This window comes from Dasypus novemcinctus, chromosome 5, assembly GCF_030445035.2.
Source record: "Dasypus novemcinctus isolate mDasNov1 chromosome 5, mDasNov1.1.hap2, whole genome shotgun sequence".
Lineage (NCBI taxonomy): Eukaryota > Metazoa > Chordata > Mammalia > Cingulata > Dasypodidae > Dasypus > Dasypus novemcinctus.
Genome location: NC_080677.1, coordinates 81,967,347 through 81,994,671, shown reverse-complemented (window position 1 = coordinate 81,994,671; position 27,325 = coordinate 81,967,347). Strand labels below are relative to the sequence as shown.

Here is a 27,325-nt window from a genome sequence, read left to right as displayed (position 1 = left end):
TAGCTTCTTGACTATTAAGGATTACAATGAAAGTTAGGGGTATAAAGGAAATAATATGAAAGAGAAATTTGCTTTCCTGTTGAAATTTTTTCTTACATGGAATTAAACTGAAGTTAACTAAAGTGAATTTATTCTAATTAAGACTGAAATCCTGCTTAATGAAAAAAAGAAGTATAACTGAATGGACTGCACACCTAAAATGTTGATTCTATAGCAAAGAATCACACAAATGTAGGAGCACTACTCAAATTCAGAGTTAATGCTACATCGCCTAGTAACATAATTTTCTACCCACATCAATGCAAATCTGAGCATTTCTCTTCCCTACAAACTATATTTATCCATGTCTTTTTACATGTTGAGATAATTAATGAAACGTTATCTATAGAGTTCTCACTAGAAACATCAGTTGGAAGTTTCCATAATTTCAAAGCACAACTCATTTTCTTAAATTCTGGTCTGGGTATACGAAACAGTGGTTTTTACCATCAGGAGCCCACTCTTCTAAGTCAAGATTTTAGTATTGGGAAATATTAGAACTGGCAAACAGACAAATATCCTAAGTCCCCATACATTGTTTGTGAAAGAAAATAAACCTAGATCAAAAGGAACCAAACTTAAGGTTAACAAAAGTTTAAAATACAATGTTTATTATAATTATGGTTCTTTAGACAAATACAATTTTCACTTCTATTATATAAATAATTGTAGTAAAAGTATTTCTTGGTCTGATCTACTTTTTGATGACAGTAAAACATTTCTAAATATTTTTTACTCTGTTGCTCTCATAGCGCCTTTATCTAATTCTAAAAGTATAAAATCACAGTATTGAGTGAAATAGCGCTTTGATCCATTATTAGACAACGAGCTAAAATCTAATGACTTTTCAGGGCTAATGTTCAATTTATGCAAACTGTGATTACATGGTTAAAAGCAACATTACTTTTAAAACTGGAAAAAAGTATATAAGTTTTTTCTAATGACAGTTTTTAACAAAAATATTATCAGTGTTCCTACCTGTTATAAAATGAGCACTGCATAAGTGGACTTTGTGGACTGGTGGCAATATTTGCTAATTCTGTTAGCCAATCCACCTCATTTTCATGGTAAGTATTTTCGGATATGTCTGAGGTATTCTGGTTCCAAGATGGTCTTGGATATTCTTGATGTGAAACATCTGAACTTAGCTGATACAGGGCAGATTGTGTAGGATCACTTTGAACAGCCTGAAGTTCAGGAAGGTCATCTGCAATTAAGCACACCCAAAATTATAGAAAGGAAATTAATAAACAGGGAACAATATTATAATCAAGTTGGAAGAGAATGCTCCAAATTTAGCTAATTAATTTTGAGAGGAAAATCATACATTCAAAATGTTTTGAATGGAAAAAGCTTTAATTAAAAAATGTTTCCTTTTACATTTGAGGGTCAACAGGGTTTGATGGAAAAATAAACCCAAAAAATGTAAATATAGTAATGGCTTCATATAATTACAATAACTGTTCACTACCTGGAAAAATAGGGTTTGGTTATATTTCCTGGTTTTTTTGTTTTTTGCGTTTTTCAGGTTTTAACAGCTTACCTACCTAGGAGTAATCCATACACCACTCATCTAGTCTTGGAAGTTCTCCCAAACTGTCACCATGAAAGTATACAAAATTACTATCCAGGCAAATATCCCCAAATACCCTATGATTTTAAAATACTGATTTAGGATACCCATTCATAAAACTGAATACTCTTTTTTTTTTTTTGAGGTACCAGGGCCGGGGATTGATTCCAAGACCTCGAATGTAGAAGCTGGTTGGTGCTCAACCACTGAGCCACATCAGTTCCCCTCCATTCATAAAACTGACCAATAGGATCTGTTTTCACAGAGCATCCAAGTAGTTCTTTTTTTTTTTTCCCCAAGCAGTTCTAAAACACAAACAATGTAAGATGAGCCCATGTATAATTTTCATGCCGGCATAGCTAACTCCCTCCCCTCATTTCCAACATTCTTCCTTTGAGCATCACTTTCTTATTTATTGTAAAAAGTTCATTTCTTTCAAATTCAGAAAATTACTTTTTAGCTGAAGTCATGAATAAGAGGTATGGGAAGATTTGACCCCTTGGGCCCCAAGTTCCTGATTTCTTCCTTGAAACCTAAAATGTGATGATGGAACACAACTACCCAATTAAAATGGTGCTCCTTGCTCAACAATAACCAGTACTCATTGAGTATTAGGGCCTAGGAGAATTTGTCATTCAAACAAGTTATGTCCTAAGACCTTCAGGATCTCCAAATTCCCAAACACTACTCTAGCATATAATCGCCACAGTAAAATGAGGATAATCACATCCTCTTAGGTTTTTATGAACATTAAGTAAAACTACATACACGGAGACAAAGACAACCTAAAAAGCTGTTCAGCAAGCCAACATCAGTCATCAGCTAAATTATTTACTCCTAAACTCCTGCCTCAAAGCAATACAACTGAAAATCACACCACAACAATTCTACACATTTCTACAGTCACATGGTGTAGCTCAGTAATAATAACCACACTTGTTACATCCTCAAATTCCAAGGGCCCACAGTAATTTCCCTATCATACCAACAAACCAGTCACAAAGAGGTGCTAAGCATAATTTACTGGCTGTTTACTGAGATGATGTTTCAGAAGTAACATCTTGTAAAGTCATAAGAAAGTTTCTTCTAAAGATGTCTGACAGACCAGTTTTTCCCACAAAGTAAAGAAGCTTAGGTTAGTAACCTGTAAATGAGTCTCTAAGATACCCATAGATGGCCCAAACCCATGTTGGTTTTAAGTAATATTTTAAAAGCAATAACAAAACAACCTTGAAAATTCCTCATGTACAAAACTTCGTTTTTATTAGGTCAAGGTAGATGAGGAGCTGGTTAAATATGAAAATTAATCTGAATCTTAATGAAATTCCTAAATAACTTTTAATTTTGCTTACCAAGCTCCATGTGCTCATCACAAGAGTTATATCCAGGTGAGGATGGCAAATTCTCATTACACTGCAGCAGCTCCAATGAGTCATTCATTCCTGAAGCTCTCTTGTCCATTACCAGCAGGAGTTTCTGAACTGCATTAGGCATCTGATTTGTCTTCACTTCCCACACCATGTTATGGTGCTCTGACTTAAAATAAGAAAAGGATGTCAAGTCATGTGATTTGGAATATAAGATCAGAAGCATCATAATATTATATTCTTGCACTCAATCATTTATTGCTATCTATCTTCCCTCTAAACCCTTTAGATCAGGCAGACTCCCAAATATCTCCAACTACGCAATTGTGTAGTGAGCACTAAATTACATCTATATCCCAAAGTATTAATATTTTAAATTTATAAAAAGCCTTGTCTTTTTATAATAACACAACTATATACTATTCTTTCTTTAAGCTGGTTACTCTCCTTTGAGACACAATTACTGAAACCAATGGAAAAAAATGTTTTACTTATACCTACAAATTTAAAAGACAATTTAAAAACTTTCCTCAGATAAATTTTAAAAGACTGGAGGAATATTCTCTTTTATCTTTTTCTTTGAGATTTTATTTTAATTTATTTACTCACTACATTCCTTATTCCATTTTCATATTCTGAAAGTGAACACATTTCTTAACACTTAAAAAAAAAGTTACAGGGAAGCGGACTTGGCTACTATCACATGGGAGATCCACGGTTCAAACTCCAGGCCGCCTTCACCCATGTGGAGCTGGCCCATGTGCAGTGCTGATGCGCGCAAGGAGAGCCTTGCCACGCAGGGATGTCCCCCGCGTAGGGGAGCCCCACGCGCAAGGAGTGCGCCCCGTAAGGAGAGTCACCCAGGGCAGAAGAAAAGTCCAGCCTGCCCAGGAGTGGCGCCACACACACGGAGAGCTGACACAGCAAGATGACACAACAAAGAGAGACACAGATTCCAGGTGCCATTGACAAGAATGCAAGCAGACACAGAAGAACACACAGTGAATGGACACAGAGAACAGACAACTGGGGTGGGGGCGGGGGGAGAGAAATAAATAAATAAATAATAAAAAAATTTAAAAAGTCACATTCTCTAAAAACCATTTAAGAGTTTCCTTAAAATGGTCATAAATTACACATCTCATAAAAATAAAAATGTTTTTACATTTATTTAATAAGAAGTTGGGACTTAGCCATAATAAAAAGATAACTGTCGTTCTGAATGGCCTATTATTTCTAGAAAGATAAATAATAATTATGGAAAATTTAGCTAAACAACTAGAAAATCTACCTTCACCTCAAACCTACAAAGTTACCACAAGGGAAGAGAACAATATAGGTTAATACACTTTAATTTCTTGGCAAAGTCGACCAACAAAATTTGGTTACGAAAGGAAAACGTGCCTAGACCTTTTACAACTTTGGCCTTTGGACAATGATCAAATTATTTAATGTAAGTTAATAGTAGCAGGAAGACTTCCTGATTTCTGTCTCTACTTCAAATCTCATTTTTTTAAGAAGTACTAATAAGCTAATATGAAACAAAAATTCAGACTTTTTCAACAACATAATTTTTCCTCAAAATAAAATATATTGCTATTTGAAGACACTAAAAGTCAAGTACCTCAGCCCAGATTGATCAAAATGCAGAGAAAAGATATTAATTGCTTAATATTTATACCAGAGCTTTCTAAGCCATGATGTAATCACTTATAAGCACTGATGACACTGACAGATTTTTTTCTATAATGGTCTTTTCATGATCTATTTTATGAAATGTTTTCCTGACTATAAAATACTATTAAAAAAATACTTCTTTGGACAAAGGGTATGGGGAAAGGCAGGAAGAGATGAGAGGTGGAGGCGTCTTCGGGACATGGAGCTGCCCTGGATGGTGCTTCAGAGGTAATCACCGGACATTGTAAATCCTCACAGGGCCTACATGATGGAATAGAGGAGAGTATGGGCCATGATGTGAACCAATGTATATGAGGTGCAGAGGTGCCCAAAGATGTACTTACCAAATCCAATGGATGTGTCATGATGATGGGAACGAGTGTTGTTGGGGGGGGGGGGGGAGAGGGGGGGGTGGGGGGGTGGGGTTGAATGGGACCTCACATATATATTTTTAATGTAATATTATTACAAAGTCAATAAAAAATAAAAAAATTAAAAAAAAAAAAAATACTTCTAACCAATCACCCAGTAAAATGATAAAGTTAACATTTTGATACCTCACAATGTAATCTCTTTTTCATGCACACATACCCACAATCATACATTTTCCTCATACTTTATAATACATATAGTTGATATTTTTCCCCAACATAAGTTTGCTTTTTTTCTAACATAAGTTCATAAGCATTTTCTTATGCCATTAAACTTCTTTCAAAGATCTATTTTTAAAAGCTAAATAAAATACATAAGGATGTACCAAAATTCACTCATCTCTCCTACTGCTGAACCTGTTGTTCCATCTTTGAACTTACAATTCTTATAAAAAATAATTTCCTACATCTGATTATTTCCTTAGATTCCTAGAGATAGAAAGTCAATGGCAATTAAATATCTTAAAGTTCTTGAAACATATAGCCAAAATGCATATTGTCCTACTTCATACCTAATACTCTATTTCTCACTACCCTCAAAACTGACCCCTATATCCTGGGCATCGTTACAGAACCTTACTCAATACTAACTGTAAAACGTACTACTGAACAGTGATGGTGCACTGGGTTACATGTAAAGAAATATGAATTTTGATTCTGGCATGATCACTTACTAAAAAAATGTGACAAATATTTAACTGAGCTTCTCACTGTCTTTATCTGTAAAACAGGGCTAATAATACTTGCCCTATTTCCTTCCTAGAGTAGTTTTAAGAATGAAACAAAACAGTTGAGTGAAAGAAACATAAGGTGACTTTAAAAAAAAATTTTACCACCAGACTGACCTAGAGTAATATTATACATATTCTGGATACTTAAGTATTAAATAGAACAGTTACTAAAAATATTAACAATAAGAAGCCGGCGATTTGCTCCCTGGGAAATACTATGATGAGCTATCTGACACCTCTCAATTAAAGTCATGTATTCTATCATGCCATGACTTCAGAGAAGTAACAATTTATCTACCTAAAAGACGTTTGAGAATAGCTATTGTTAAAAAAAAAACAAAACAAGAACAGAAGCGTCAGAGAGAATGCAGAGAAATTGGAGCTCTAGTGCACAGTTGGTATGAATGTAAAATGATGCAGTCACTGTGGAAAGCAGTATAGCAGTTCTTCAAAAAGTTAAATGTAGAATTACCATATGACCCAGCAATCCCACTTCTAGGTATATATCCAAAACAAGTGAAACAGGGTCACAAACTGATAATTGTACATCAATGTTTATAGCAGAATTATACACAAGAGCCAAAAGCTGGAAAAACTCAAGTGTCCATCAACAAAAAGGATAAACAAAATGTGGTACATACACACAATGAAATATTATTCAGCCATAAGAAAAAAGGTAATTATGAAATACGCCATAACATGTAAAAACTTCATTATGCTCAGTGACATAAACAAGGCACACAAGGACAAAAGTTATCTATCACTTATAAGAGATGACCAGAAAGAGCAAATTCACAGAGACAAAAAGCAGATAAGTGGTTACTGGGAAGGGGGGAAGGGAAGGGGGAAAAGCTTATAAAAACAAAAAAGAAGCAAAATAAAAGATATTAGAGGCATTAGGAAGAAATTAATACTTCTCTAGTTTAGTACAATCTATTGTGTACTGATTATTCATAGTCTTAAGTATACAGTCACAGCAAATCTGCTGAGGTATAATAACTTTGTACAGAAGTGATGGTACAAGAAAAGTGTTTAGTAACACAAAGCTCTTTATCAAGTATAACTGCCCAAATCATGATTCTGAGATTCTACCTTCTTGCAAAAATCAAGCAAAGTTAGTTTGATGAGTAATTTTTTTTTAAAGAGGTCCCGGGGATTGAATCCAGGACCTCGTACACGCAAAGCAGGTACTTAACCACTGAGCTACACCTGCTCCCCTGATGAGCAATTCTTAACATTGGGGCACACAGAATCATGATGATCATATGATGCCCAGGTCCCATCCCTAAAGAATCTGATTATCTGGTCTGGTGGTCTGGGATACAGCCGTGTACAGACATTTTTGTTTGCTTTCAAAAGAACCCCTGGTACAGGATGTTGACTACCACAAGTCCAGGAATGATTGCAGAAGTCCTTTCTATTAAAAAAATACACACACACATATTTGTTTTCCTTCTTCCTTCCTCTCATTCTTTATTTAATATCTACTATGTACTAGTTCCAATATTTGGCCTTAAAGATGTACGAGTCATCATGGATCTCAAGGAATCTACATTTTAGTGAAAAAAAATAAACAAATGACCACTGTTCTACAGAGTAGAACTTGTCCGCGAATGGGTAAAAAGGAAAGAAGGGAGCTTTCCCAAAGAGAGAAAATTCACATAAACGAACTCACAGTGAGCTAAGTACTGAAGATCAGGAAAATGCAGAACCTGGCATCACCAGAAGGTAGCAAGGCCTTGTGCGTTACTGTGATCATGTGCACTAAGGGCTGGAAACATAGAATGGGCTCAGAACCTTGAACCTTAGTTTAGAAATCTGATTTTTTTGTTGTTGTTGACTGTTAAGGACTCTAAAGTCAGGGTGCCTAGAGTTTATATCCCAGATTTCCCAATTACTAGTTTTACGCCCTGGACAATTAAAATCTTCACACCTTGCCTGTAAAATGGAAGTAATAAAAGCATCTACATCACAGACTGTTGTGAAAATTAATGAGGTAAGAAATGTAAAATGATTAGAATAGTGCTTAACAGAGCAAACCCTCACTGTAGAGTAACCATTATTATTAGCTAGCATCAGACAATGGAGAACCAATGAGGATTTTAAGAGGTTTGACATAATCAGAAATATACTTTAAACATTATCTTTGAGTCTATAGAAGATTATACTGAAACACTTATGAGTATGGAGGGACATCTACAAAAAATATTTAAGGGGGAGAGAGAGAAAAAAAGAGATACTATTCACATTCCCAATTTCTATGTGAGCCACCAGTCCTTGCTTCCTTTGAAAGTTTTCATAAAAGAAAAGGTAATCAGTAGTATCCATGCAAATTTGTATTTAATAACTCCTAAGAGAAAAGAACTAAATCATTTTATGTGAGTTCTCTAAACAGCTAATATTAACATTTAAGATACCAGATTTTATCTATTTCCACAGAAATCTTTATGACATCTTACCGAACATAATTTAACCTGTCTGGATGACATAAAACTCTTACCAACATTTCTGTACAATGCTTTACATATAGCTGTGTTGTGTATAAACCAATCTCATCCACAATTCTCAAGCTGAAAAGTTTCCAAGGAACTTTTTATCTGTTATGAATTTCAGAAGTTACACTACACACACACATACATACATACACACACACACACACACACATATATCCTCAGAGCTATCGTTAAGTGTATGAAACAGCACTGCTCTTAGGGTCTACAGAAGCAAAGTTGCAGTTTGTCTTGACCACCTCCTCCTCCCTCTGCAGAGTTCTTCGGTTTTCTCATGCCTCCTAGAAAAATTTCTTCTTCCCCAGGTGGACCTGCAGTGTCCACCATTCACCATTCTCAGTACACTAACATCCTGCAACTTCTATCGTTTCTTTAGCACCGTGTCTAAATTATCAACCACCAGTCTATCACAACATTCCTAAAAAGAAGTTGGGGAAAAAAAAACATTAATTTCAAAACAGGCCTACAAATAACATAAGGCGCCAAACAAATATTTGCTGAACTTGAGCTCCATGTGTTTGTATCTCTCAATTCTAAGAGTTATCGAAACTGTAAATCTTGCTGGCTGTGTAACCTGGGGTAAGAGATAACTTAACCTCTCCTTATCTCATAAGGCTATAGTAAAAATTAAATAATACATATGGAAATAAAATTCAAAACCACATATAAGTTATCTCTCTGTTGCTCATTTTTATCTGTCAAAATGTTTTGGGGGTTAGATTTCTTACTCAAAAAATAACAGCTCACATACATTACACGAATTAGATATTCATACTGATTAACAAGCTCTTTCAAATATCACCTGGTAGAGCTAACCCTGTTATTCATTCATGTTTTGTATTATGCTTTAGTATTACAGGATTCATAATGATTAACAAACTCTTTCAAATATCACCTGGTAGAGCTAACCTTGTTGTTCATTCATGTTTTGTATTATGCTTTAGTATTACAGGATTCAACACAGCTTGCCTCATATTTTAATTAAGTCTACATATGTCATCTCCTTACTAAATCAGGGATTCTCAGAAGTAAAGAGTAAAATTCCCCAGCAATTGCACTTTGGAATGTCATGTTCTATGTTACAAATTTTGGGGGGGGTGAGGATGAGAAGGTTCCATGTTTTTGTTTTCTTAGTTATTTCCCCACTGCTTTTGATATGCAAAATTAAGGAAGCAAATATCCAAAAAATCTTAGAAGAGGAAGAAACAGCTAAATCTCTGTGAATGAGAAAGGAGTTAGGTTTTATCAACTGCCTACATACTATAGGTACAGAGGGCCTATTGTTCTATGGATCTTACCTTTCCTTCTCATGATATATTTTCATGGTGGCAGGAGGACTATATGCTCTCCCCTAATCCTGAAGGATTTCTAAACCAAGAATACATAACACACTCAAGATTGTTTTGGGCAGCAAAGAAAAGGTAATTTCCAATAAATTTATATCTCGTACGCAAAGAACTAGGATAATTAAAATGGATTACATAATTACAAGCTAAAATGAGGCTCCATAATAACTATTTTAAAAAAAGCAGCTGGGGGACTTAATGCGATTCCTTTAGAATATTTACAATAAAACTTCTTCAAATAAAACACTTCACAGACTTGTCTCTACAACTCTAGTTTGCACTGGGCTAAAGCTGGTTGGAGGGGAACGATGACAAAAACATCTAACCATGGGTGGTATTCTTTTGGTAAAGTATACTAGTGTGGAATATCACATTACCATTTGTATGACTCTATAAACAATTTAACCTTTATGCCTTGATTTTCTCATTTGAAAGGGGAACTACCTCTCTACCTTTCAGTATTACTGTGGATAGAAAAGATAGTGACTTCCTACATCCCTAGTGGGCTCCAAAGTACTCTTATATCTTATCACCCACAGCTGCCCAGATTTCTTGCCTTTGCTGGTAACACTGCCTAATCCCTGCGATACAAGTCTTACTAATTTCATGCTGATTTAACATGAAATGCTACTATTCATGAAGATAATACATAACCCATAATACAACACAATAAAGCCAACCACAAAATTTTAAGAATTGTCAATTCAGACAGTACTTAAAAACAAAAAATTTATATATGAAAGTTGATAAGTTTTCCTAAACTTGATTCTAATCCTAAAAATTTTTACATTACCTGTAACAATCTGTGAAGCAGAAACTTCAAAACTACTAACATTTCAAAAGTCAATCTATTAAAAGAAAAAATTATTTTTATTTTCTCTGTAGAAAATGACAATACATGAGAATGAAGATTTCTCAGACTAGAGTCTCTGACTGGTCCTGATGTCAAAAATAAATTGACTCATTTTGGGGGAAAAAAATGACAATATAAATTGTCATATGCAGCACCAAAGTGAATGCAAGCCAAAATATGAAGGAATGTGAATATTATTGAAGTTGGTAAACAATATTACAATGTATCATTTTTCTGAATTTCTTTTTAGATTCAAGGTACTTCTCAGTATTTATAAAAATTTGCAATTTGATTTATTCTCTCATTCTTAATAAGAACTCATTTTTATACATAAAGGATAAGAGACATAAAACACCTGGCATTGTATCACAAACATGGTAGTAACTTCTTATGATAATGTGAGCCAGAAAAATAGCACTGACAGTTTCATTTCAAACAGAAATACAAGAGACCAGCTTGCAATCTGCCTTGAAGCAGTTCATCGATTCCTTAAGCCCTTGCCACAGGTCTGGTTCTTTGCTAGGCACTTGGGTAGTGAAAAAAACAGAGTTCAAAGAAGTTAAAAAAGGTGGAGGAAGCAACTGTTAAAGTGAAAGTATCCTGTCTGAAGTCTGAGAGAGGGAGAGGTACAGTGAATCATGGAAGATGCAGGAGGCCGGTGTGGAGAAAATTCTGGGAGCCGGTTACCCTTGAGCTAATATGTGTAGTAGGAGATTGAGAAGTGAACAAAGGGGGAGGGTTTTCAAGGCAGAAAGAAAAGATAATTGGGCTTATGAAAGTAAAAAAGATGAAACCTAGAAAGCCGAAATCAAGCTTTCATTCTATAGTCAAATGAGAATAAGCAGCATGTTTTTGCTGTAAAACGGTTAAATGGCTTCACCAAAAGTATAAAGCAGTTCAAAAACTTCACTCTTGTTTGCAAGTTAAAGCAAAAGACAGTAGCAAAATAATTTTTTTAAAAAGCCACGACCAGATGTATAGGGAATACATCACAGATTTACATTATTAGCAATAGTTAAAACAACAGCAAGTTAAACCTTTACAAATTTAATCTGCAAAGATAACTTTAATTTCAAAACCACTATTAGGAGTCGTCCATTACTGCTACTCAAAGGGAAATAAATTCTAAAGACTTTATCGGAATGGTTGGTAGGATGCCACTGCTTCCCAGTATATAAAACTTCCTTTTATCCTCTTCCCGTACTTGGCATCAGTGGCACCCTGAGCTAAAAAATGAGTATTGCCCTACTGTCAGTGCGCCTTTTAAACACCATTCTCGCTGAAAACTTAAGAATGGACTGATCATGTGCACAGCGGCGAGTGAAAACCCCTAGACAGCATGTAGTGTTTAAAAGTCCCCCTAAAAAACGACTTCGCCTGGATTCTTTTTGTTTTGTTTTGTTTTGTTTTAATCCTGCCTGGGGCAGCAGCAGAAGGTTGGACGGCGGAGACTGGAGTCGCCTGCCAAGCCTCCTCTCTCAATCACTCAGGGGCAGCACCTCCCCTTTCACGCCAAGTCCATCCCCCATCCTCTTTCGCCATTCATCGCGCTCCCCACCCTTCCCCCCATCATGTGACCGCAGCCTGGACTCCAGGCTTGTTTTTCCCCTCGGCGCAGCCCCAACGCGCAGGCGCCTCGGAGTCCATTCATTCGAACTGCGTAACAATGAGCCCCCGGGCCCAGCGGCTTCGCGAGCTCCGCAGTTCTGCCCGAGCCCTTCTCGGCCCAAAGGGAGGCGGCGCCTCACTGGCGTCGCTCACCGCGGGCCGGTCCCCGACCCCCGGCCAACCTCCGACCCTCCGCCCACACTCGAGCAGATGAAGTGAAACTTTCTCGGACAGCCCCGGCGCCGCGCTGGCCCCTTTCCCCCGCCCTGGCCAGTTCCATCTCCGCTCCCGGCCCGGCCACCCACCGCGGAACCCGGCCCGGAGCGCCGTCCTCGCCCAGATTCCCCCCAGCTCCCGCCCCGAGACTCCCTCACGGCGCCACCGCCACCGCGAAGCCCAGGTGAGCTCGCTGGAGGCACCAGTCCGGTGGGCTCGCTGCCGGCAGTTATCGAACGGTTAACCGCCCCCACACTGAGGGCAGCCCCCCAAGGAGAAGCAGCCGGACGCGAGCTCGCCCGGCCGCCCGATCCCCTCCGGCTCCTGCCCCTCCCTTCCCCACCCCCACCCCTTCCCGAACTGAAAGACAACAAACCCGCCGCGAAGTGCAGGCAGCCCAAACGCGGGCCGCCCTGGCCGCGACAACACCACCAGCAGCTCCCATACCCCCTCTCTAACTAACGCCGACCTCCCAGGGGTGCCTTACTGCTTCCTCCACCGCTCTTACTTCTCATCCGAAACTTTCCTACTTACCAAACCCGTCGCCATTACCAAGTCTTTCAAGCTTCGTCTTCCCCCTCCCCTTAACCCCCTGAGGGTTGAGCCTCCACCCAGCTCTCTCGCCCTCTCATTGGCCTGCAAAACTGCCATGGGAACATATCCCTTTGCCATTGGATAATACCGTAGTCCGTCTTAGAGGGTGGGCTTGTATTGACTTTTGTGTTGTGTTTACTGGAGAAGTCGGTGTGTCAATCACTAGAGTGTGCGCTTCGGATTGGACTGCTGCCGAGACACCGGGGCCCCAAGCCAAACTTAGCCCCCGAAATGGATTGTGGGTTGGTAGTCTCAGCCCGGCTCCTTGTGCCTGGGAAACTGCGGGCGGGAGGTACCGGTTGGGACTACATATCCCAGAGGTGTGGGCAAAGTGCAGTCTTGATAGTAAACAAGAGTCATAGGGACACGTGTATCAGCTCGTCTGTTTTGGTGTCTGGGACAAAAAGCAGGGGGCGGAGGAACGGAGTGTTTTAAAGCCTGGGCCCCTTTTCTTCCTCTGAGCCTCTCATAGCAACCTAGGGAGCCCAAGCCTCTCACAGCACCCATTCCGGGCGGGAAACAGCCAGAGTCGTTTGCTACTCAAAAGTTTGGCAGGAGGCCAAGGTATTGTTTTAGTGTGAGGGGAAGGAGATGACTGCATAGGCGGAAGCAGTGCACCATCGCAAGGGACCCGATAACCCACAAGTCACTGTCGCAGGCGTGATGGGGATAGGGGATAATAAAGGTGGTGCTGGACTCCTGTGAGAAATAGAATTCTTTTATCCTCTGTCTTGCGTCGTCACCCCTAGGACAGTAACCCGACAAGAGACAGGAGTTCTTTGCCAACACTCTTAAATTCACCCAAGATTCGTTGAACGCCAGTCGTGTGCTAGGCAGTGTGAGGCTGGGGAGTGGGCAGTGAGAGAGAAGCTCAGTCTGGAGAATTTACAAAATTGGTTGTCTTAGTGGAGTTCTAAGGGTGGTGGGTGATGACTATTGACTTTGAAATGGAGACAAGTCATAAAGCTTTGTTTTCCATATTGACCATTTTGCCCTTTGGTTTAGGAAAGGAGTATAATGTCTGATTGAAACTGATATAATTTGTGAATCGTAAGCTGTGAGATTCTCCAGTGAGTGGTTAACCATTTTCTCTCTCCAGACGGTTTACCATTTATAAAGAAAACCGTCTTTCTACCTCGTTTCCACTAGGAGTTGCTGCTTAAGTTACTCTGATTCACCAGGGAATGATGTTGATCTCTCTGCTTTATAGTTAGATTCACTTTAAACATAGTTGACCATCCATAGTCGGGTGCATCTAGTCTATAATTGATATTTTTACCATTCACATCACAGAGACAGTATTAAACTTTCTTCCTTTGAACTTTTAGCATTTAATCTGTTAAGTAATGCTTTATGTTTGATATCTTTAGATCACAAAATAATATGCTTAAAATTAAGATAAGAAAAATTAGTAAGAAATTTGTAAAGTGAAACTTGAAAAGAAGCTGAAAATCATAGCCAGTATTTCTTTAAAACTTACATTTCTTAAAACTTAAAATCTGCCTGAAAACCACATACATATAGTCCTCCCTACTATGTAATGGAAGATTTATTCTCTATATTCACAAATGGTAATCCAACATTTTATATTTTTCTTAAGACAGTTCAGAGGGTGAAGGGTCAACAAAATGTCTAAATTTTTCTCTTGAGTAAAAGGGCAGGATTTGAATTTATCTTTCAGAGATTATTAGAGAGCTCCAAAGAACTCATCTGGGTCCCTGCTACTTTGTGTACATTTGTTTATTTTCTTCCTCTCTCCATACCCTCTTTGCTCCCTCCCTTACACCCTCCTTTCCTCCCTCCCTCCCTTCCTTCCTTCTGCAGTGGAGAGTCATTGTGCTCCAGAATTGAAAATATATTTACTCCAATGTATACATTGGAGCACATATATACTCCAATATATAATCTCTTGACCACAAAAATCCGTAGAATTCACCTAGTCACTTAAAATTAAGAAATGTGCTATTTATGTCTAACTCCCTTCAAGAAACTAAAGACTTTTTTTTTTAATATTTATTTTTATTTATTTAATAATTCCCCTCCCCTCCCCCGGTTGTCTGTTTTCTGTGTCTTGTTTCTCTGTCCGCTTCTGTTGTCGTCAGCCTCACAGGAAGTGTGGGCGACGCCATTACTCCGCAGGCTGCTCCCTCCTTCCCACTGGGCGGCTCTCCTTATGGGTGCACTCCTTGCACGTGGGGCTCCCCTATGCGGGGGACACCCCTGTGTAGCAGGGCACTCCTTGCGCGGGCCAGCTCCACACGGGTCAAGGAGGCCCGGGGCTTGAACCCGGACCTCCCATGTGGTAGACGGATGCCCTAACCACTGAGCCAAAGTCCATTTCCTAAAAGTACTTTCAAAGATGAGCTCTCACGAGCTTGAGTCATTCCCCTCTTCAATATGTAAACCATGAGATCTGCTTTGGCTTAATCATAACTTATTTTAAAAGGTTCAACTCTTTGAAACATTTTTACAAAAAGCCTTAGTGAAGATATATTTTTTAATTAGTAGGCATCTTTATGGAAAGAATATATTCATATTTAGATACAGATGTGCATTATTATAAATAATATTTTATATTTTAATAGCTCTGTAAAGCTATTTCCATTTACTCATTCAAGAACATTTTTATAATTGATGAGAATACAAAGACCTAAAACATTTTCGCATACTTAATCTCCTTTTTATCCAAGTCATTGACTATAAGAGTAAAATTCAGATAGTTCAGTCATAGTTGAGTAAATACCCATATTAGAATTCTCTATATCTTTAAGTGGACAATTAGTTTTGTCTTCTGACTTGCCTGGGAAGTTAAATGACCACAATATGTTGAGCGATCAACAAAACCAGCCAATTTATAAGCCAGAACAAGAGTCAATGTACAAACTAGAGATTGTCCTTGGAAATTTTTACACATGTAAATTCTATTTACAGTAATACAAATATAATTACAGATTTATTTCTGTTCTTCAGATGTTTCCATGACAAAGTTGACTTAAGAAAATCAGTTTCTTCTTGGTTAGTTAAGACATAACACACACACATATACATAAAATCTATGCCAAAATTTGTTGAGATAGTCTTCTCCAATCAAAATGTCTTTTCACTAGTTTGTAAAATTAAAGAAAAAGACTAGATAAATACTATTTAGGGGTGAAATTAAACAATGTATTTACCTTGTTTCCACCCCATCTGGCACACTGATACTATTTGCCTGAGGTAAGAAAGAACTCAAGAACTTCAAGCACATGGCTTTGCCTGAATGTTGAGAATATCACTGTTCAAATTGTCAAAAGGTAAATGAAATCACTCAAAACAAGTACTAAAATTAGGAAGTGGAGCATATATGTGGTCTAAAATAATAAGTTTCCAGATTTTTTCAGATAGTAAATCTCTTGATAAATTATTTAAGCTCTCACAAATTTCCCTCTACATATCTTACTATATCTTAAAATGAGTTAATTTTATAATTAACTCATTTCAAAATATTCAGGTAATCTCAATAAACTGAAATGAAACGCCTGAGTGCTAAGACAATGCCATTTAAAAATTGCATTTTACGTTTCTTGTGCTTTTTTTTTGGGGGGGGGGAAGGATAGCAAGATGTTTATGTTTATTAGGGGTAACGTCTATGTAAGATAAAAGGGATAAAAGGGGATGGAATGACTGTCCAAAGGGAGAAGGTGGAGGCAATGGGTGAGACTCATGGGGCCTCCAGGATGGAGGAAGTCGCCCATAGCCCATTAGTGTTGACGAAGGCTTCCCATGGTATAGTGTGAGGAGAACGATCCTTGAAAAGGAGAGGGCCCTCTTCTAGCACTTGCAGCTTTTCTGCAGCCACCTTTTTCTCTTCTTAGATTTCATTTAAAAATCTCTAATTTCATGCTTAAGATTTTGCATTTCTCTTCCTTTACAGCTTTCGCAGACCTAGGGGCCTCCAGTTCCTTTTGGTATTCTTCCAGGTTACATTAAAAGGACATAGAGATCACAGCTTAATTTGTAATTGTTACATATCATCTTCAACTGCTTATATTGCAGTTTATGCTTGGGAGACATGTGTCATCTCTGTCATTTGAATTTTCATCCTTCTATTCATGTTACCTGCCAATTATCCATTTCTTAACACATTTATACTTGAATTTTTGTCCTCAGACTCAGATTCATGTGCCCATTCAACTGTGAAAAACAATCAGTCAAAACCTGTTCCTTTTTTCCCCGAAGAAAAGCATTTTCCTTCAAGGCCTGATTTTTCATATTTTCATTTCCCTTACAACTAAGGCAACACATGTACTTTCAGTAATCTGATTCAGCATTTCATTATACCTTCAAGTGTTTCAATTTTATCCTTCTTAAATTTATTTGCCTCATCAATCAATGCGACTCTTGGTTTCCTTTATATATGTCTTGGGTTTATTGATCTGAACTGCAGGAAAGGGGATGCAATTCAAAGTGACACCATGGAAAATAAATGGACAAAGAATTATACTTTCTGTTAACAAATGGATTTTGTTTTTACAATTTCAGCATTTTCAAGAAATTCTTTCTCTTGTTAGAAATTTGATGTAAATTGAGGTTTTGAGACGAAAGTCCAAAATCAAGTCTTCATCAAAGTGATGCTTTCCCCTAAAAGACTTTGGCATTCAGAGGCTAACTCCCAGCAATCCTTTGTCCTTGGTTTTTCTGTCATATGGCAATGCACATGGTGGCCTCTCCTGGCTTCTCCCTTCTCTCCTAGGTTCCATTGATGTACAACTTCCTTTATTCTTTTTCTTTTTTTAAGATTTATTTATTTTCCCCCATACCCTCATTGTTTGTACTTGCTGTGTCTGTCTTGTTTCTTTAGGAGGCACTGGGAACCAAACCCAGGACCTCTGATGTAGGAGGGAGGTGCCTAATTGTTTGAGTCACCTCTGCTCCTTGTTTTGCTGTCACTCATGTTTTTCTTATGTCTCTTGTTGCATCATCTTGTTGTGTCAGCTCACCATACCTGCCTGTCACACCAGTTCACTGTCTTCTTTGGGAGGCACTGGGAACTGAACCAGGGACCTCCTGTGTGGTAGGCAGGAGCCCAATTGATTGAGCCATATCTGCTTCCCCTTAATTCTTGATAAAACTAAAAGTTTTGAATTTGCTCATGTGACCATGAAGCAAGATCCTTTCTTCAGTAGCCAATATGCTGAAGTTTTAACATTACCACCAACAGGAGAAAGAATGAGAAAGTTTTTCATCTCCCAAAATAGAAACTCTGAACCCATTAAGCAAGTACTCTCCCTCCTTCTCCCCCACCCTGTAAACTCTAATCTATTTTCTGTCTCTACAAATGTGCTTATTCTAGACATTTCATGTAAGTGGAATCATAGAATATTTATGCTTTTGTGCCTGGCTTATTTCACTAAGTGTAATGTTCTCAAGGTTCATCCAAATTATAGCATGTATCAGAACTTCATTCTTTTTGGGTGCTGAATAATATTCCATTGTGTTTATATACCACATTTTGTTTATCCATTCATCTGTGCATGGACACTTGGGTGGTTTCCAGCTTTTGGCTATTGTGAATAATGCTGCTATGAATATTGACTTACACGTTCAATTCTTTGCAGCTATATATCCAAGAGTGGAATTTCTGGGTCATATAGTAATTCTATTTTAACTTTTTGAGGAACTGACAAACTGTTGTCCAAAGCAGCTGCACCATTTTACATTCCCAGCAAGGTACAAGAGTTCCAATTTCTCCACATCATGACCAACACTTGCTTTCCTTTTTAAATTGTTTATTTTTTAATAATAGCCATCCTAGTGGGTGTTAAGTGGTGAATTATCAGGATTTGACTGGATGTGGAGGACAAGGAAGGAATCAAGAATGGTTCTTGTGTTTCTGGCCTGGGTAATTACAGGATGTCGAGGCTATTCACTGAGATAGGGCATGTTGGAAAGGAGAATAGGTTTTGGAACTGAGAGGAGAGGAAATGATGGGTTCAGTTTTAGATGAAGAGCTTGCTGTGCTGGCAGGGAATTCATGTACAGAGTCCTATAAGCAGTTGATATATAGATAGAGTTTAGAGGACCCAAATCTAGAGAAATAAACTTGGACATGGAGGGACTGTCCTTTCTGTTCTCAACTGCCCTCAAAAAGTTTTTGTTAAGTTGGTATAAAAATGAAATTGTGAGCTTATTTAGATAAGAAAACATGAGTTTATTTAATAATTCTACTTCAAACCACTTAAAATTTACAAAATCAAGAAGCAGAAAATGAGGGTTTTCATGTTTACATGACCAATCTCAATCTTTCTTTCCAAATTTCCCAGAATAATTCCTGTTACCTGAACACAAACTCCAGCATAACTTGTTCTACTTATGTCTGGTTTGCTAGGCCTTTCTCTTACCTCACTTTAGGGACAATTAAATCTGATAAAAAGCAATTAAAATCAGAAGAAGAGTTTATGTGTACCTTTGATCACAATATGCTATACTTAGTATTTTTGCTCACATTGGTCTCCCCCATTTGCATTATCTCCTTTATCAGTCATCTCCTATGCATCTTTTTTCTGGTCCATAATGAGCACCCAATAAATATTTGGCTGAATGAAAATTTAGGGGAAAAGAAGCAGCATGAGTTTTCTAATATCTGGCACATTATTATGCAGTATTTTATATGCTATTTTGAATACTGATTTTCTGTCAAACAGAAAGGAAACCATGTGCCTTAAGCACTTCCTCTATGTATTCATTACTATCATTTGAGAACAGGTCTCATCTTTCCAACTACATTATAGGAGAAGCATTATTCTCATTCATTTTTTTTACTTTTTAAAATTTATTTATTGAAATATATCACTCATACATAAACATACACAAAAAATGTATAACAGTTGTGAACTTAAAAAACATATATCATCAAACAAACATATATAACATCTCACCCTACCGCCAATAACTTGCATTGTTTTTAAACCTTTTTAACTAATGATTAAAGAGCATTGTCAAAATATTACTACTAAACAAAGAATTTTTCCCCCAACCAATCTGATTTTTTAATCATTTATATATGAACATACATAAACAAGTGTATAGTAAGTCATGAACTTACAAAGCAAACATGCATAACCTCATACAGGGGTCCCATACATCAACCCTCCACCAACAACTTGCATTGTCATGAGATGTTCCTTACAAACTATGAAAGACACTGTCAAAATCTTACTATTAATCATAGTTCTTTTCTTACATTTGGTGTGTTTTCCCCCCAACCAACCCTATTATTATTTTTTAAGTATATTTTTTATGACAGAAGTTGTAAACTTAGAAAACAATCATGCACATGTGCAGAATTCCCAAACAACATCCCTCCATCAACACACCACAATGTGGTGTGTCATTTGCTACAGATAGAATAATATCATCTGATTATTTCCATGTCCATGGTGTACATTTGGCTCAAATTTTCAATACTACCTCAGTATCAACACAGTACATCTTTTGCATAGATGCAAGAATATTATATTATTACTACTAATCACAGTCTATAGATTATTCCAGCTGTATTTTTCCCATGCTTCTCCACATTCCCAACACACTGCAGTAGTGATATACATTTGTTCTAGCTAAAAAAGGACACTCTTGTATCTGTACCATCAACCACAATTCTCATCCATCTCTGGGTTTACTGTGCTATCCAGATCCTAGATTATTCTCAAGCATTCTGTCAATTGGCATTTACATAACTAGACTACCATTTTCAGTCATATCTCTATTTATAAACTAGCTGTTACACTGTGTGTTACCATCCAAGCTATACATTTTCACAATTTTACAGTAAAGCTGATTAAACTTCTACATACATTAAACATCAGTAGTCCACTCAGTCCTTCTCTTATCTCCTTTAAGAACCCACCACCTACCACCAGGTCTTGAAGATATTTTCCAATAATTTCTTCTAGAAGTTTTATGGTTCTTGCTTTTATTTTTAGTTTTTTGATTCATTTTGAGTTAGTTTTTGGATAAGGTGTGAGATATGGGTCCTCTTTCCTTCTTCCAGCTATGGATGTCCAATTCTTTCAGCACCATTTTTTGAATGGATTGTTCTGCCTGAGGTGTGTGAGTTTGACAGGCTAGTAAAAAATCATTTGACCATACCTGTGAGGATCTGTTTCTGAATCATAAATTTGGTTCCATTGGTCTATTGTGTCTGTATTTAGGCCAGTACCATGTTGTTTTTACCACTATAGGTAGGTATTATGATTTAAAGTCTGGTGATGAGGATTCACTTTTCCTTTTTAAGATGTTTCTGGCTATTCAAGACTCCTTACCCTTCCAAATAAATTTAATGATCGTGTTTTCAATTTTTTCTTTAGTGCCGATGGAATTTTTATCAGGATTGCATTAAATCTGTATATCAATTTGAGTAGAATTGACATCTTAATGATATTTAGTCTTCCAATCCATGAGCATGGAATGTTCTTTCAGTTATTTAGGGCTTTTTAAAAAATTTGTTTTAACATTGAGTTGCAGTTTTCTGAAGACAAGTGCTTTACATCATTGGTAAGTTTATTCCTGACTATTTGAGTTTTATCTGTCATATTTTATTTTCACCACTCTTTTGACACTTTTAGTTACTTTTATTGATATAATCTTCATTTCTAGACACTCTTCTAGGCCCCTCTCTCCTGTCTTTTCTTTTCATGCTCTAGCACACCCTTTAGTATTTCCTGAAAATCTGTCTCTTGCTTAGAAATTCTCTCAGTTTCTGTTTATCTGTGAATATTCTAATCTTGCCCTCATTTTTGAAAGACAGTCTTGCTGGATATAAGATTCTTGGCTGGAAGTTTTTCTCTTGTAGTATCTTAAATATATCAGACCACTGTCTTCTTGCCTCTATGGTTTCTGGTGAGAAATCAGTATTTAATCTTATTGGATATCCCTTATATGTTATGCATTAACATATGCTACTTTCAGAATTCTCTCTTTGTGTTTGGCATGTGACCTTCTGATGAGTATGTGTCTTGGAGTTGGTCTATTTGGATTTTTTCAGATGGGAGTACGTTGTGTTTCTTGGACAGGGATATCTATGTCCTTCAATAGGGTTAGGAAATTTTCCACCAATATTTCTTTAAATATTCCTTCTGTCCCTTTTCCCTTCTCTTCTCCTTCTGGGACACCCATGATACGTATGTTTGCACGCCTTTTGCTGTCATTTAGTTCCCTGAGACCTCGTTCAATTTTTTCCATTCTTTTCTTCATCTCTTCTTTTGTATGTTCATTTTCAGAGGCCATTTCTTCAAGCTCACCAATCCTTTCTTCTGCTTTCTCAAATCTGCTATTATATGATTCCAATATTTTTAAATTTCATTGATTGCACTTTTCATTCCCATCAGATCTATTTTTCTGTGTATGCTTTCAAATTCTTCTTTATGCTCATCCGATGTTTTTTAATATCCAATGTTTTTTAATATCTCTTTAGCCATCACATGAATTTATTAAGGAGATTTGTTTGAACATCTCTAATTAGTTGTCTCAACTCCTTTATGTTATCTGGAGGCTTATCTTGTTTCTTTAACTGGGCTGTAGTTTACTGTTTCTTGGTGTGGATTGTAATTTTTTGTTGGTGGCTTGGCATCTGGCTTAGTAGAGTATTTTTTCTGGGTGCAGTTTTTCTCTCTAGTTTAGGGCTTCTATTGTTTCTCCCTTGCTGGTTATGCAGTAGGAGCCAAGCATATGGTTGGTTCTGTAAGCTGTGGAGGATCAAGCTGTCCTCATTGCACCAGGGACCAATTAAGCTTCTTCCAGCTTTGCCAGGGGTAGGGACAGAGTCACAGCTATGTGGAATAACCCAAGTACAGGCCTTGACTGTAGTTGCCCAGAGAGACTGATGGAGCTTCACATCCCTTTCTCCCTGGGGCAGCAATGGAGCTGCAGATGTGGGCAGCGATCTATGCAGCGCGGGTCCAAGATGACCGCAGTTGCCCTGGTAGACCCTTGATTTGCTGTCTATGCCAGCTGAAGTTCCCTGCAATTACCTGTACAGGCTGGTGCAGGGCTCCTCAGCCTCCTCCCTGCCAGAGGCGGAGCTGACGCCTAGGCCGGCTGCAGGCTGATCTGCCTGAAAGAAACTGTCAGCCCGGCTTGCCATCAGGCTGGGGGTGGAGTCAGAATGGCTACCGGCCTCTTTCTGACTTGGGCTGGTTCTCACCCCAGCTGTTCCCAGGGTTATCTCTTGGCCAGCCAAGTCTCCTAATCTGTAGCTGAAATCGGCAGCCAGCCGTTTCCTCCTCCCCTGTTCTGGAAATGGAGCTTCCAATTCCCATCACTGAGCAGCTCCTGAGGTGGCTTGTGCCACCAGAGTAGGATAATCACTGGCCTCCATGGCTTGGTCTGTAATTTCTCTGAGAGGCTGGTACAGGTTCCTGCAGCTTCCTCCCTGCTGGAAGTGGCACTGGGGCCTAGGCTAGAGCTGTAATATGATCTGGATGGGAAGAAGCCGGTCCCCACCAGCACTGAGATTCTCAGTTTGCCCCGCTTTTCCTCGTGCCAGGCGCGGAGTTAAGATGGCGGCTCCCAGCCTCTTTCTGACTTGGACAGGCTCAAACCTTAGCTGTTCTCAGGATCCTACTGTAGCCCACTGAGTTTCCTCATCAGTAGCTGTAATTGGTGCCCAACCGTCTCTTCCTCCCCCGTTTTGATTCCAGCTGTGGAACAGCTCTCCAGGCAGCTTGTGCCTCCAGTGGATGATGGGCACCGGTCTCCAGGGCGTGGAGCTCTCTACTTACGAGTCTTCTCTGCAGATGGGCAGTCTCCTCCTTCCATTCCCCCTAGAACGTTGCAGGATGCTCTTCTGGCCTCCTGGAGACCCCAAACAGGTGCTCCAGCTAGCTCCAGAGAGCTCTGGGGGTTTACTAACTGCCCTGTAGCAGAAGCTGATTCTAGGAGCTCCTTACTCCGCTGCCATCTTGCTGATTTCCCTCATTCATTTTTGTTTCCCTCACAATGCCTACCATACAAAGGCAAACAAAATATTTCTGTAATTAACTTCAACTCCTTCAAGTTATGCAGCATATTGGAGTGAACCATAGTAATAAAAATATTGAGGAAATGTAATTTTTTAAGTTTAGCTTTAAAGTTCAAGGAGAAAAAGATTTGTGAAAGATATTTGTGTCATCATAGGTAAGCTCCTCTTCTAAACAAACTTAAATATTATCTGGCTTATAAAAATGTCATTTGTACATACTTCAAGAACATAGTCATTATGTAAAGGGAGGTACACTCAAATTAAATGTCAGCCTTTGGTCTAAAAGAGGCAGTGAACTTACAGGGGTACATACTTTATTCTCTTGTTTCTCAGCAGGATCTAAGTAGGTTTCCAATTAGGGCAAAGATGAAAAATCAGCAATTAAAAGTGACTTATCCCAGCTTTGATTGGCCATGTACACTGGTCATAAATTTATTTAAGGATTCTACTTTATAAATTTTTTTCATATTAAAGAGAAAATACTTAGGATTTCACTTCTTAGTTGTTATTGTCAAGAGTCAAGTAAAGTTGGGAAGCGGATGTGGCTCAAGTGTTTGGGCTACTGCCTACTACATGGGAGGTCCTGAGTTCGGTTCCTGGTGCCTCCTTTAGAAGAGGAACAAGACAGAGCTGGTACGATGGGCAGACAGGGCAAGCTGATGCAAAAAGGAGACACAGAGTAATGACAATAAGAGACACAACAAAGCAGGGAGCTGAGGTGGCTCAGGAGATTGAGTGCCTCTCTCCAATAAGGGAGGTCCCAAGTTTGGTTCCTGGTGCCTCCTAAAGAGAAGACAAGCAGACCCAGAGAGCACACATTGAATGGACACAGCAGACAGTGCGTGCAAACAACAAGGGGAGCAGAGAATAGATAAGTTTTTGCAATGTTGTTTTTCATATGGGAGAAAATGTCAAGACTCAGCTATGGCTAACAAAAATCTGGATAAACCACCTTTCTGATAGGTGGTGTAGCAGTTTGATATGGTTATGAATTCCAAAGAGATATTGGATTATGTTTGTAATCTGGTCTGTACCTGGGCATGATTGTTAGGATTAGGGTGTGGAGTGCCCACCCCTTGGTGGGTGGGGACTCATGGATAAAAGGCATGGCAAAGGACAGAGTTGAGGGTTTTTGATGTTGGAGTTTGATGCTGAAGCCTTAAGCTGGGGCCCCAGGAATTAAGCTCACAGAGGAAAGAGAAGCAAGCCCTAGGAAGAGAGGACCTGAGCCAGGAGAAGAATACAGAGGAATAGAGACGGCTTCTTAGACACAGCAGAAACTCTGGGGGAGAAAGAGCCATTTGCCTGATAGTCTATGGCTGACCTTGTGGAGAAAACAGAGGATCTGATCCCAGAGAGGAAAAAGACCTGGAAAGAGAGGAACCCAGGAAACCTGAACCCTGGCAGATGTTGGCAGCCGTCTTGCTCCAACACATGGAAATAGACTTTGGTGAGGGAAGTAATCTATGCTTTATGGCTTGGTATCTGTAACCTCCCACCCCAAATAAATACCCTTTATAAAAACCAATTTCTGGTATTTTGCATCAACACTCCTTTGACTGACTAATACAGTGGGATTTCATTTTTATAGTGTAGACAAATTACTTAAATATCATACATTGTCATATATTCCCATACATAATAATATTGCATGCTTCCTCAGGATTTTCCAGGCAATATGAGATTTACAAATTGAGTATAACCAAGACCCACATCAGTTGGTCAAATTAAAAAATTGTTTTCCTCTGAAAAATATTCTCTCCATTGGAAATTTTATAAAAGTTTCTTTGTATACTAGGCTTAACACTATTGTTTGGGAAAAATTGAGGCCAAGAATTGGACAAGGAACCAAGAGATCTCAATTCTCTGTTCTGCCATTCACTCTCAAATGTTTTTTAGTGAAGTCACTGCTTCATCTGTTATATAAATTGATTTAAGATTTCATCAACTCATTGTTAGGCACACAAGCCATCTCCAAATCTTTACTGCCTACATTTCCATAATTCATTACCCTTTAAAGGTTTTTTCATAACCTGTGAAGATAAACAACTACATAGTTTCAGTTGCTCCACCAGTTTTGCAGCTTTTAAAAGTATCCTGGAACAGGTAAGTTTGTCTCAAACCTTATTTCAATTTCTTCCTTTTGGTCAAAATTCCTTCTGGTATGTGGAACACTGATACTCATCAGGCTGTAGATCACAATTACTTTTAATTTTAGAAGCCAGTTTATAGTTCCTTATAACTATTTCTCCCTTAGGCATTAATACTTCATTTAGATAACAGAATCCCTTCTTCAGCTTTTTAACAAAGCCTTGACTTCTCCAGATGTATTACTCATCTAGACCTACACATTAATTTTCGTTAAGAAAACCAAAGGTCAGCTAATTCCAGTTATAAATGTAACATTTCTTGAGAAAATTTGGAAAAATATCAGTATTTTAAAGTTCCTCTAGAAAGGAAAATGGCTTAGCACTTAATCTTACTCATTTCAATAAAATCTAAATTCCCTTGCTTCATGCCCTATGTTTCACGTTGCAGCATTTTAAATGATCTGTTAGCCAGAGTTTATACTAGTAACCCAAATACATCCACCCAACTTATGTCACAGGTCATGTATATGTTAAAATATATGAATTAAGCTCTAGTTCATAGTGATTTACAGGAAGACAAATACATATACAACCCCTTTATATTTATTTCAAAGCAGTAAATTCTGTGTTAAAAGAATGTTCTCAAAGAATTCTAAACCTTTTCCTGAGACCTATAGTGCATCAGGAAACTCCATCCTTGAATGAGACAACAGAATTTCCAAACAGGACTCTTAGTGATTAAATAATGACACCCACAAGCCAAATGAGGTATTTCAAGATTTTAATTGAATAATTCATCACAAATTCCCGTTAGCCAGATTATTTAGTTATTCTAAATGGCCGCATTCATCTGCAGCATATCACAATTATTTCTTCCACATGACTAATAGTTAAAAATTTTTAAAACAAAGCAATTGGGGAGAGGATGTGGCCCAAGTAATTTTGAGTACCTGCTTCCTACATGGGAGGTCCCAGGTTCGGTTCCCCATGCCTCCTAAAAACAACAAGTGAACAAATGAAAAAGCCAACTTGGAAGCTGATGTGGCTCAGTGGTTGAATGCCAGCTTCCCACTTGTGAGGTCCCAGGTACAATACCTGGTCCCGGCTCCTCAAAAAAAAGCAATTGCCATACAGAGCACCACACTTTCTTCCTGGGCATAATGCCCAGGGCATTGACTTTCACATATGCCACATCTCTATCATGCTTTTCATTGCATTGTGAACTATGGGTTTCATATTAAAGAAATAAGGAAAAGAAAATTCAGTCTTTATATTAAAAACAATTCACAAG

General features: G+C 38.2%; 1 protein-coding gene and 1 non-coding gene across 4 annotated transcripts in view; one reads left to right on the top strand and one right to left on the bottom strand.

Annotated features, from left to right (window-relative positions):
• HBP1 (HMG-box transcription factor 1) overlaps positions 1-12,975 on the bottom strand; it is a 34,509-nt gene extending 21,534 nt beyond the window's left edge. Inside the window, exons 1-3 of one of the 3 annotated variants that reach the window (XM_004462931.4) lie at positions 12,886-12,975; positions 2,965-3,148; positions 1,018-1,246 (exon numbers count right to left, since the gene is read on the bottom strand). In XM_004462931.4, the coding sequence (XP_004462988.1) occupies positions 1,018-1,246; positions 2,965-3,148; positions 12,886-12,900 (428 nt within the window). In that variant the 5' untranslated portion in view covers positions 12,901-12,975. Of the gene's footprint in view, positions 1-1,017; positions 1,247-2,964; positions 3,149-7,493; positions 7,591-12,885 lie in introns of those variants that run through there. The other 2 variants (XM_058297157.2, XM_071215212.1) reach the window with 2 other exon arrangements.
• On the top strand, positions 10,575-10,637 carry LOC111765256 (small nucleolar RNA SNORD52). The gene has a single exon (XR_002797649.1). It is a non-coding gene; the product is annotated as a small nucleolar RNA SNORD52 (small nucleolar RNA).
• Positions 12,976-27,325: the final 14,350 nt, after the last annotated feature.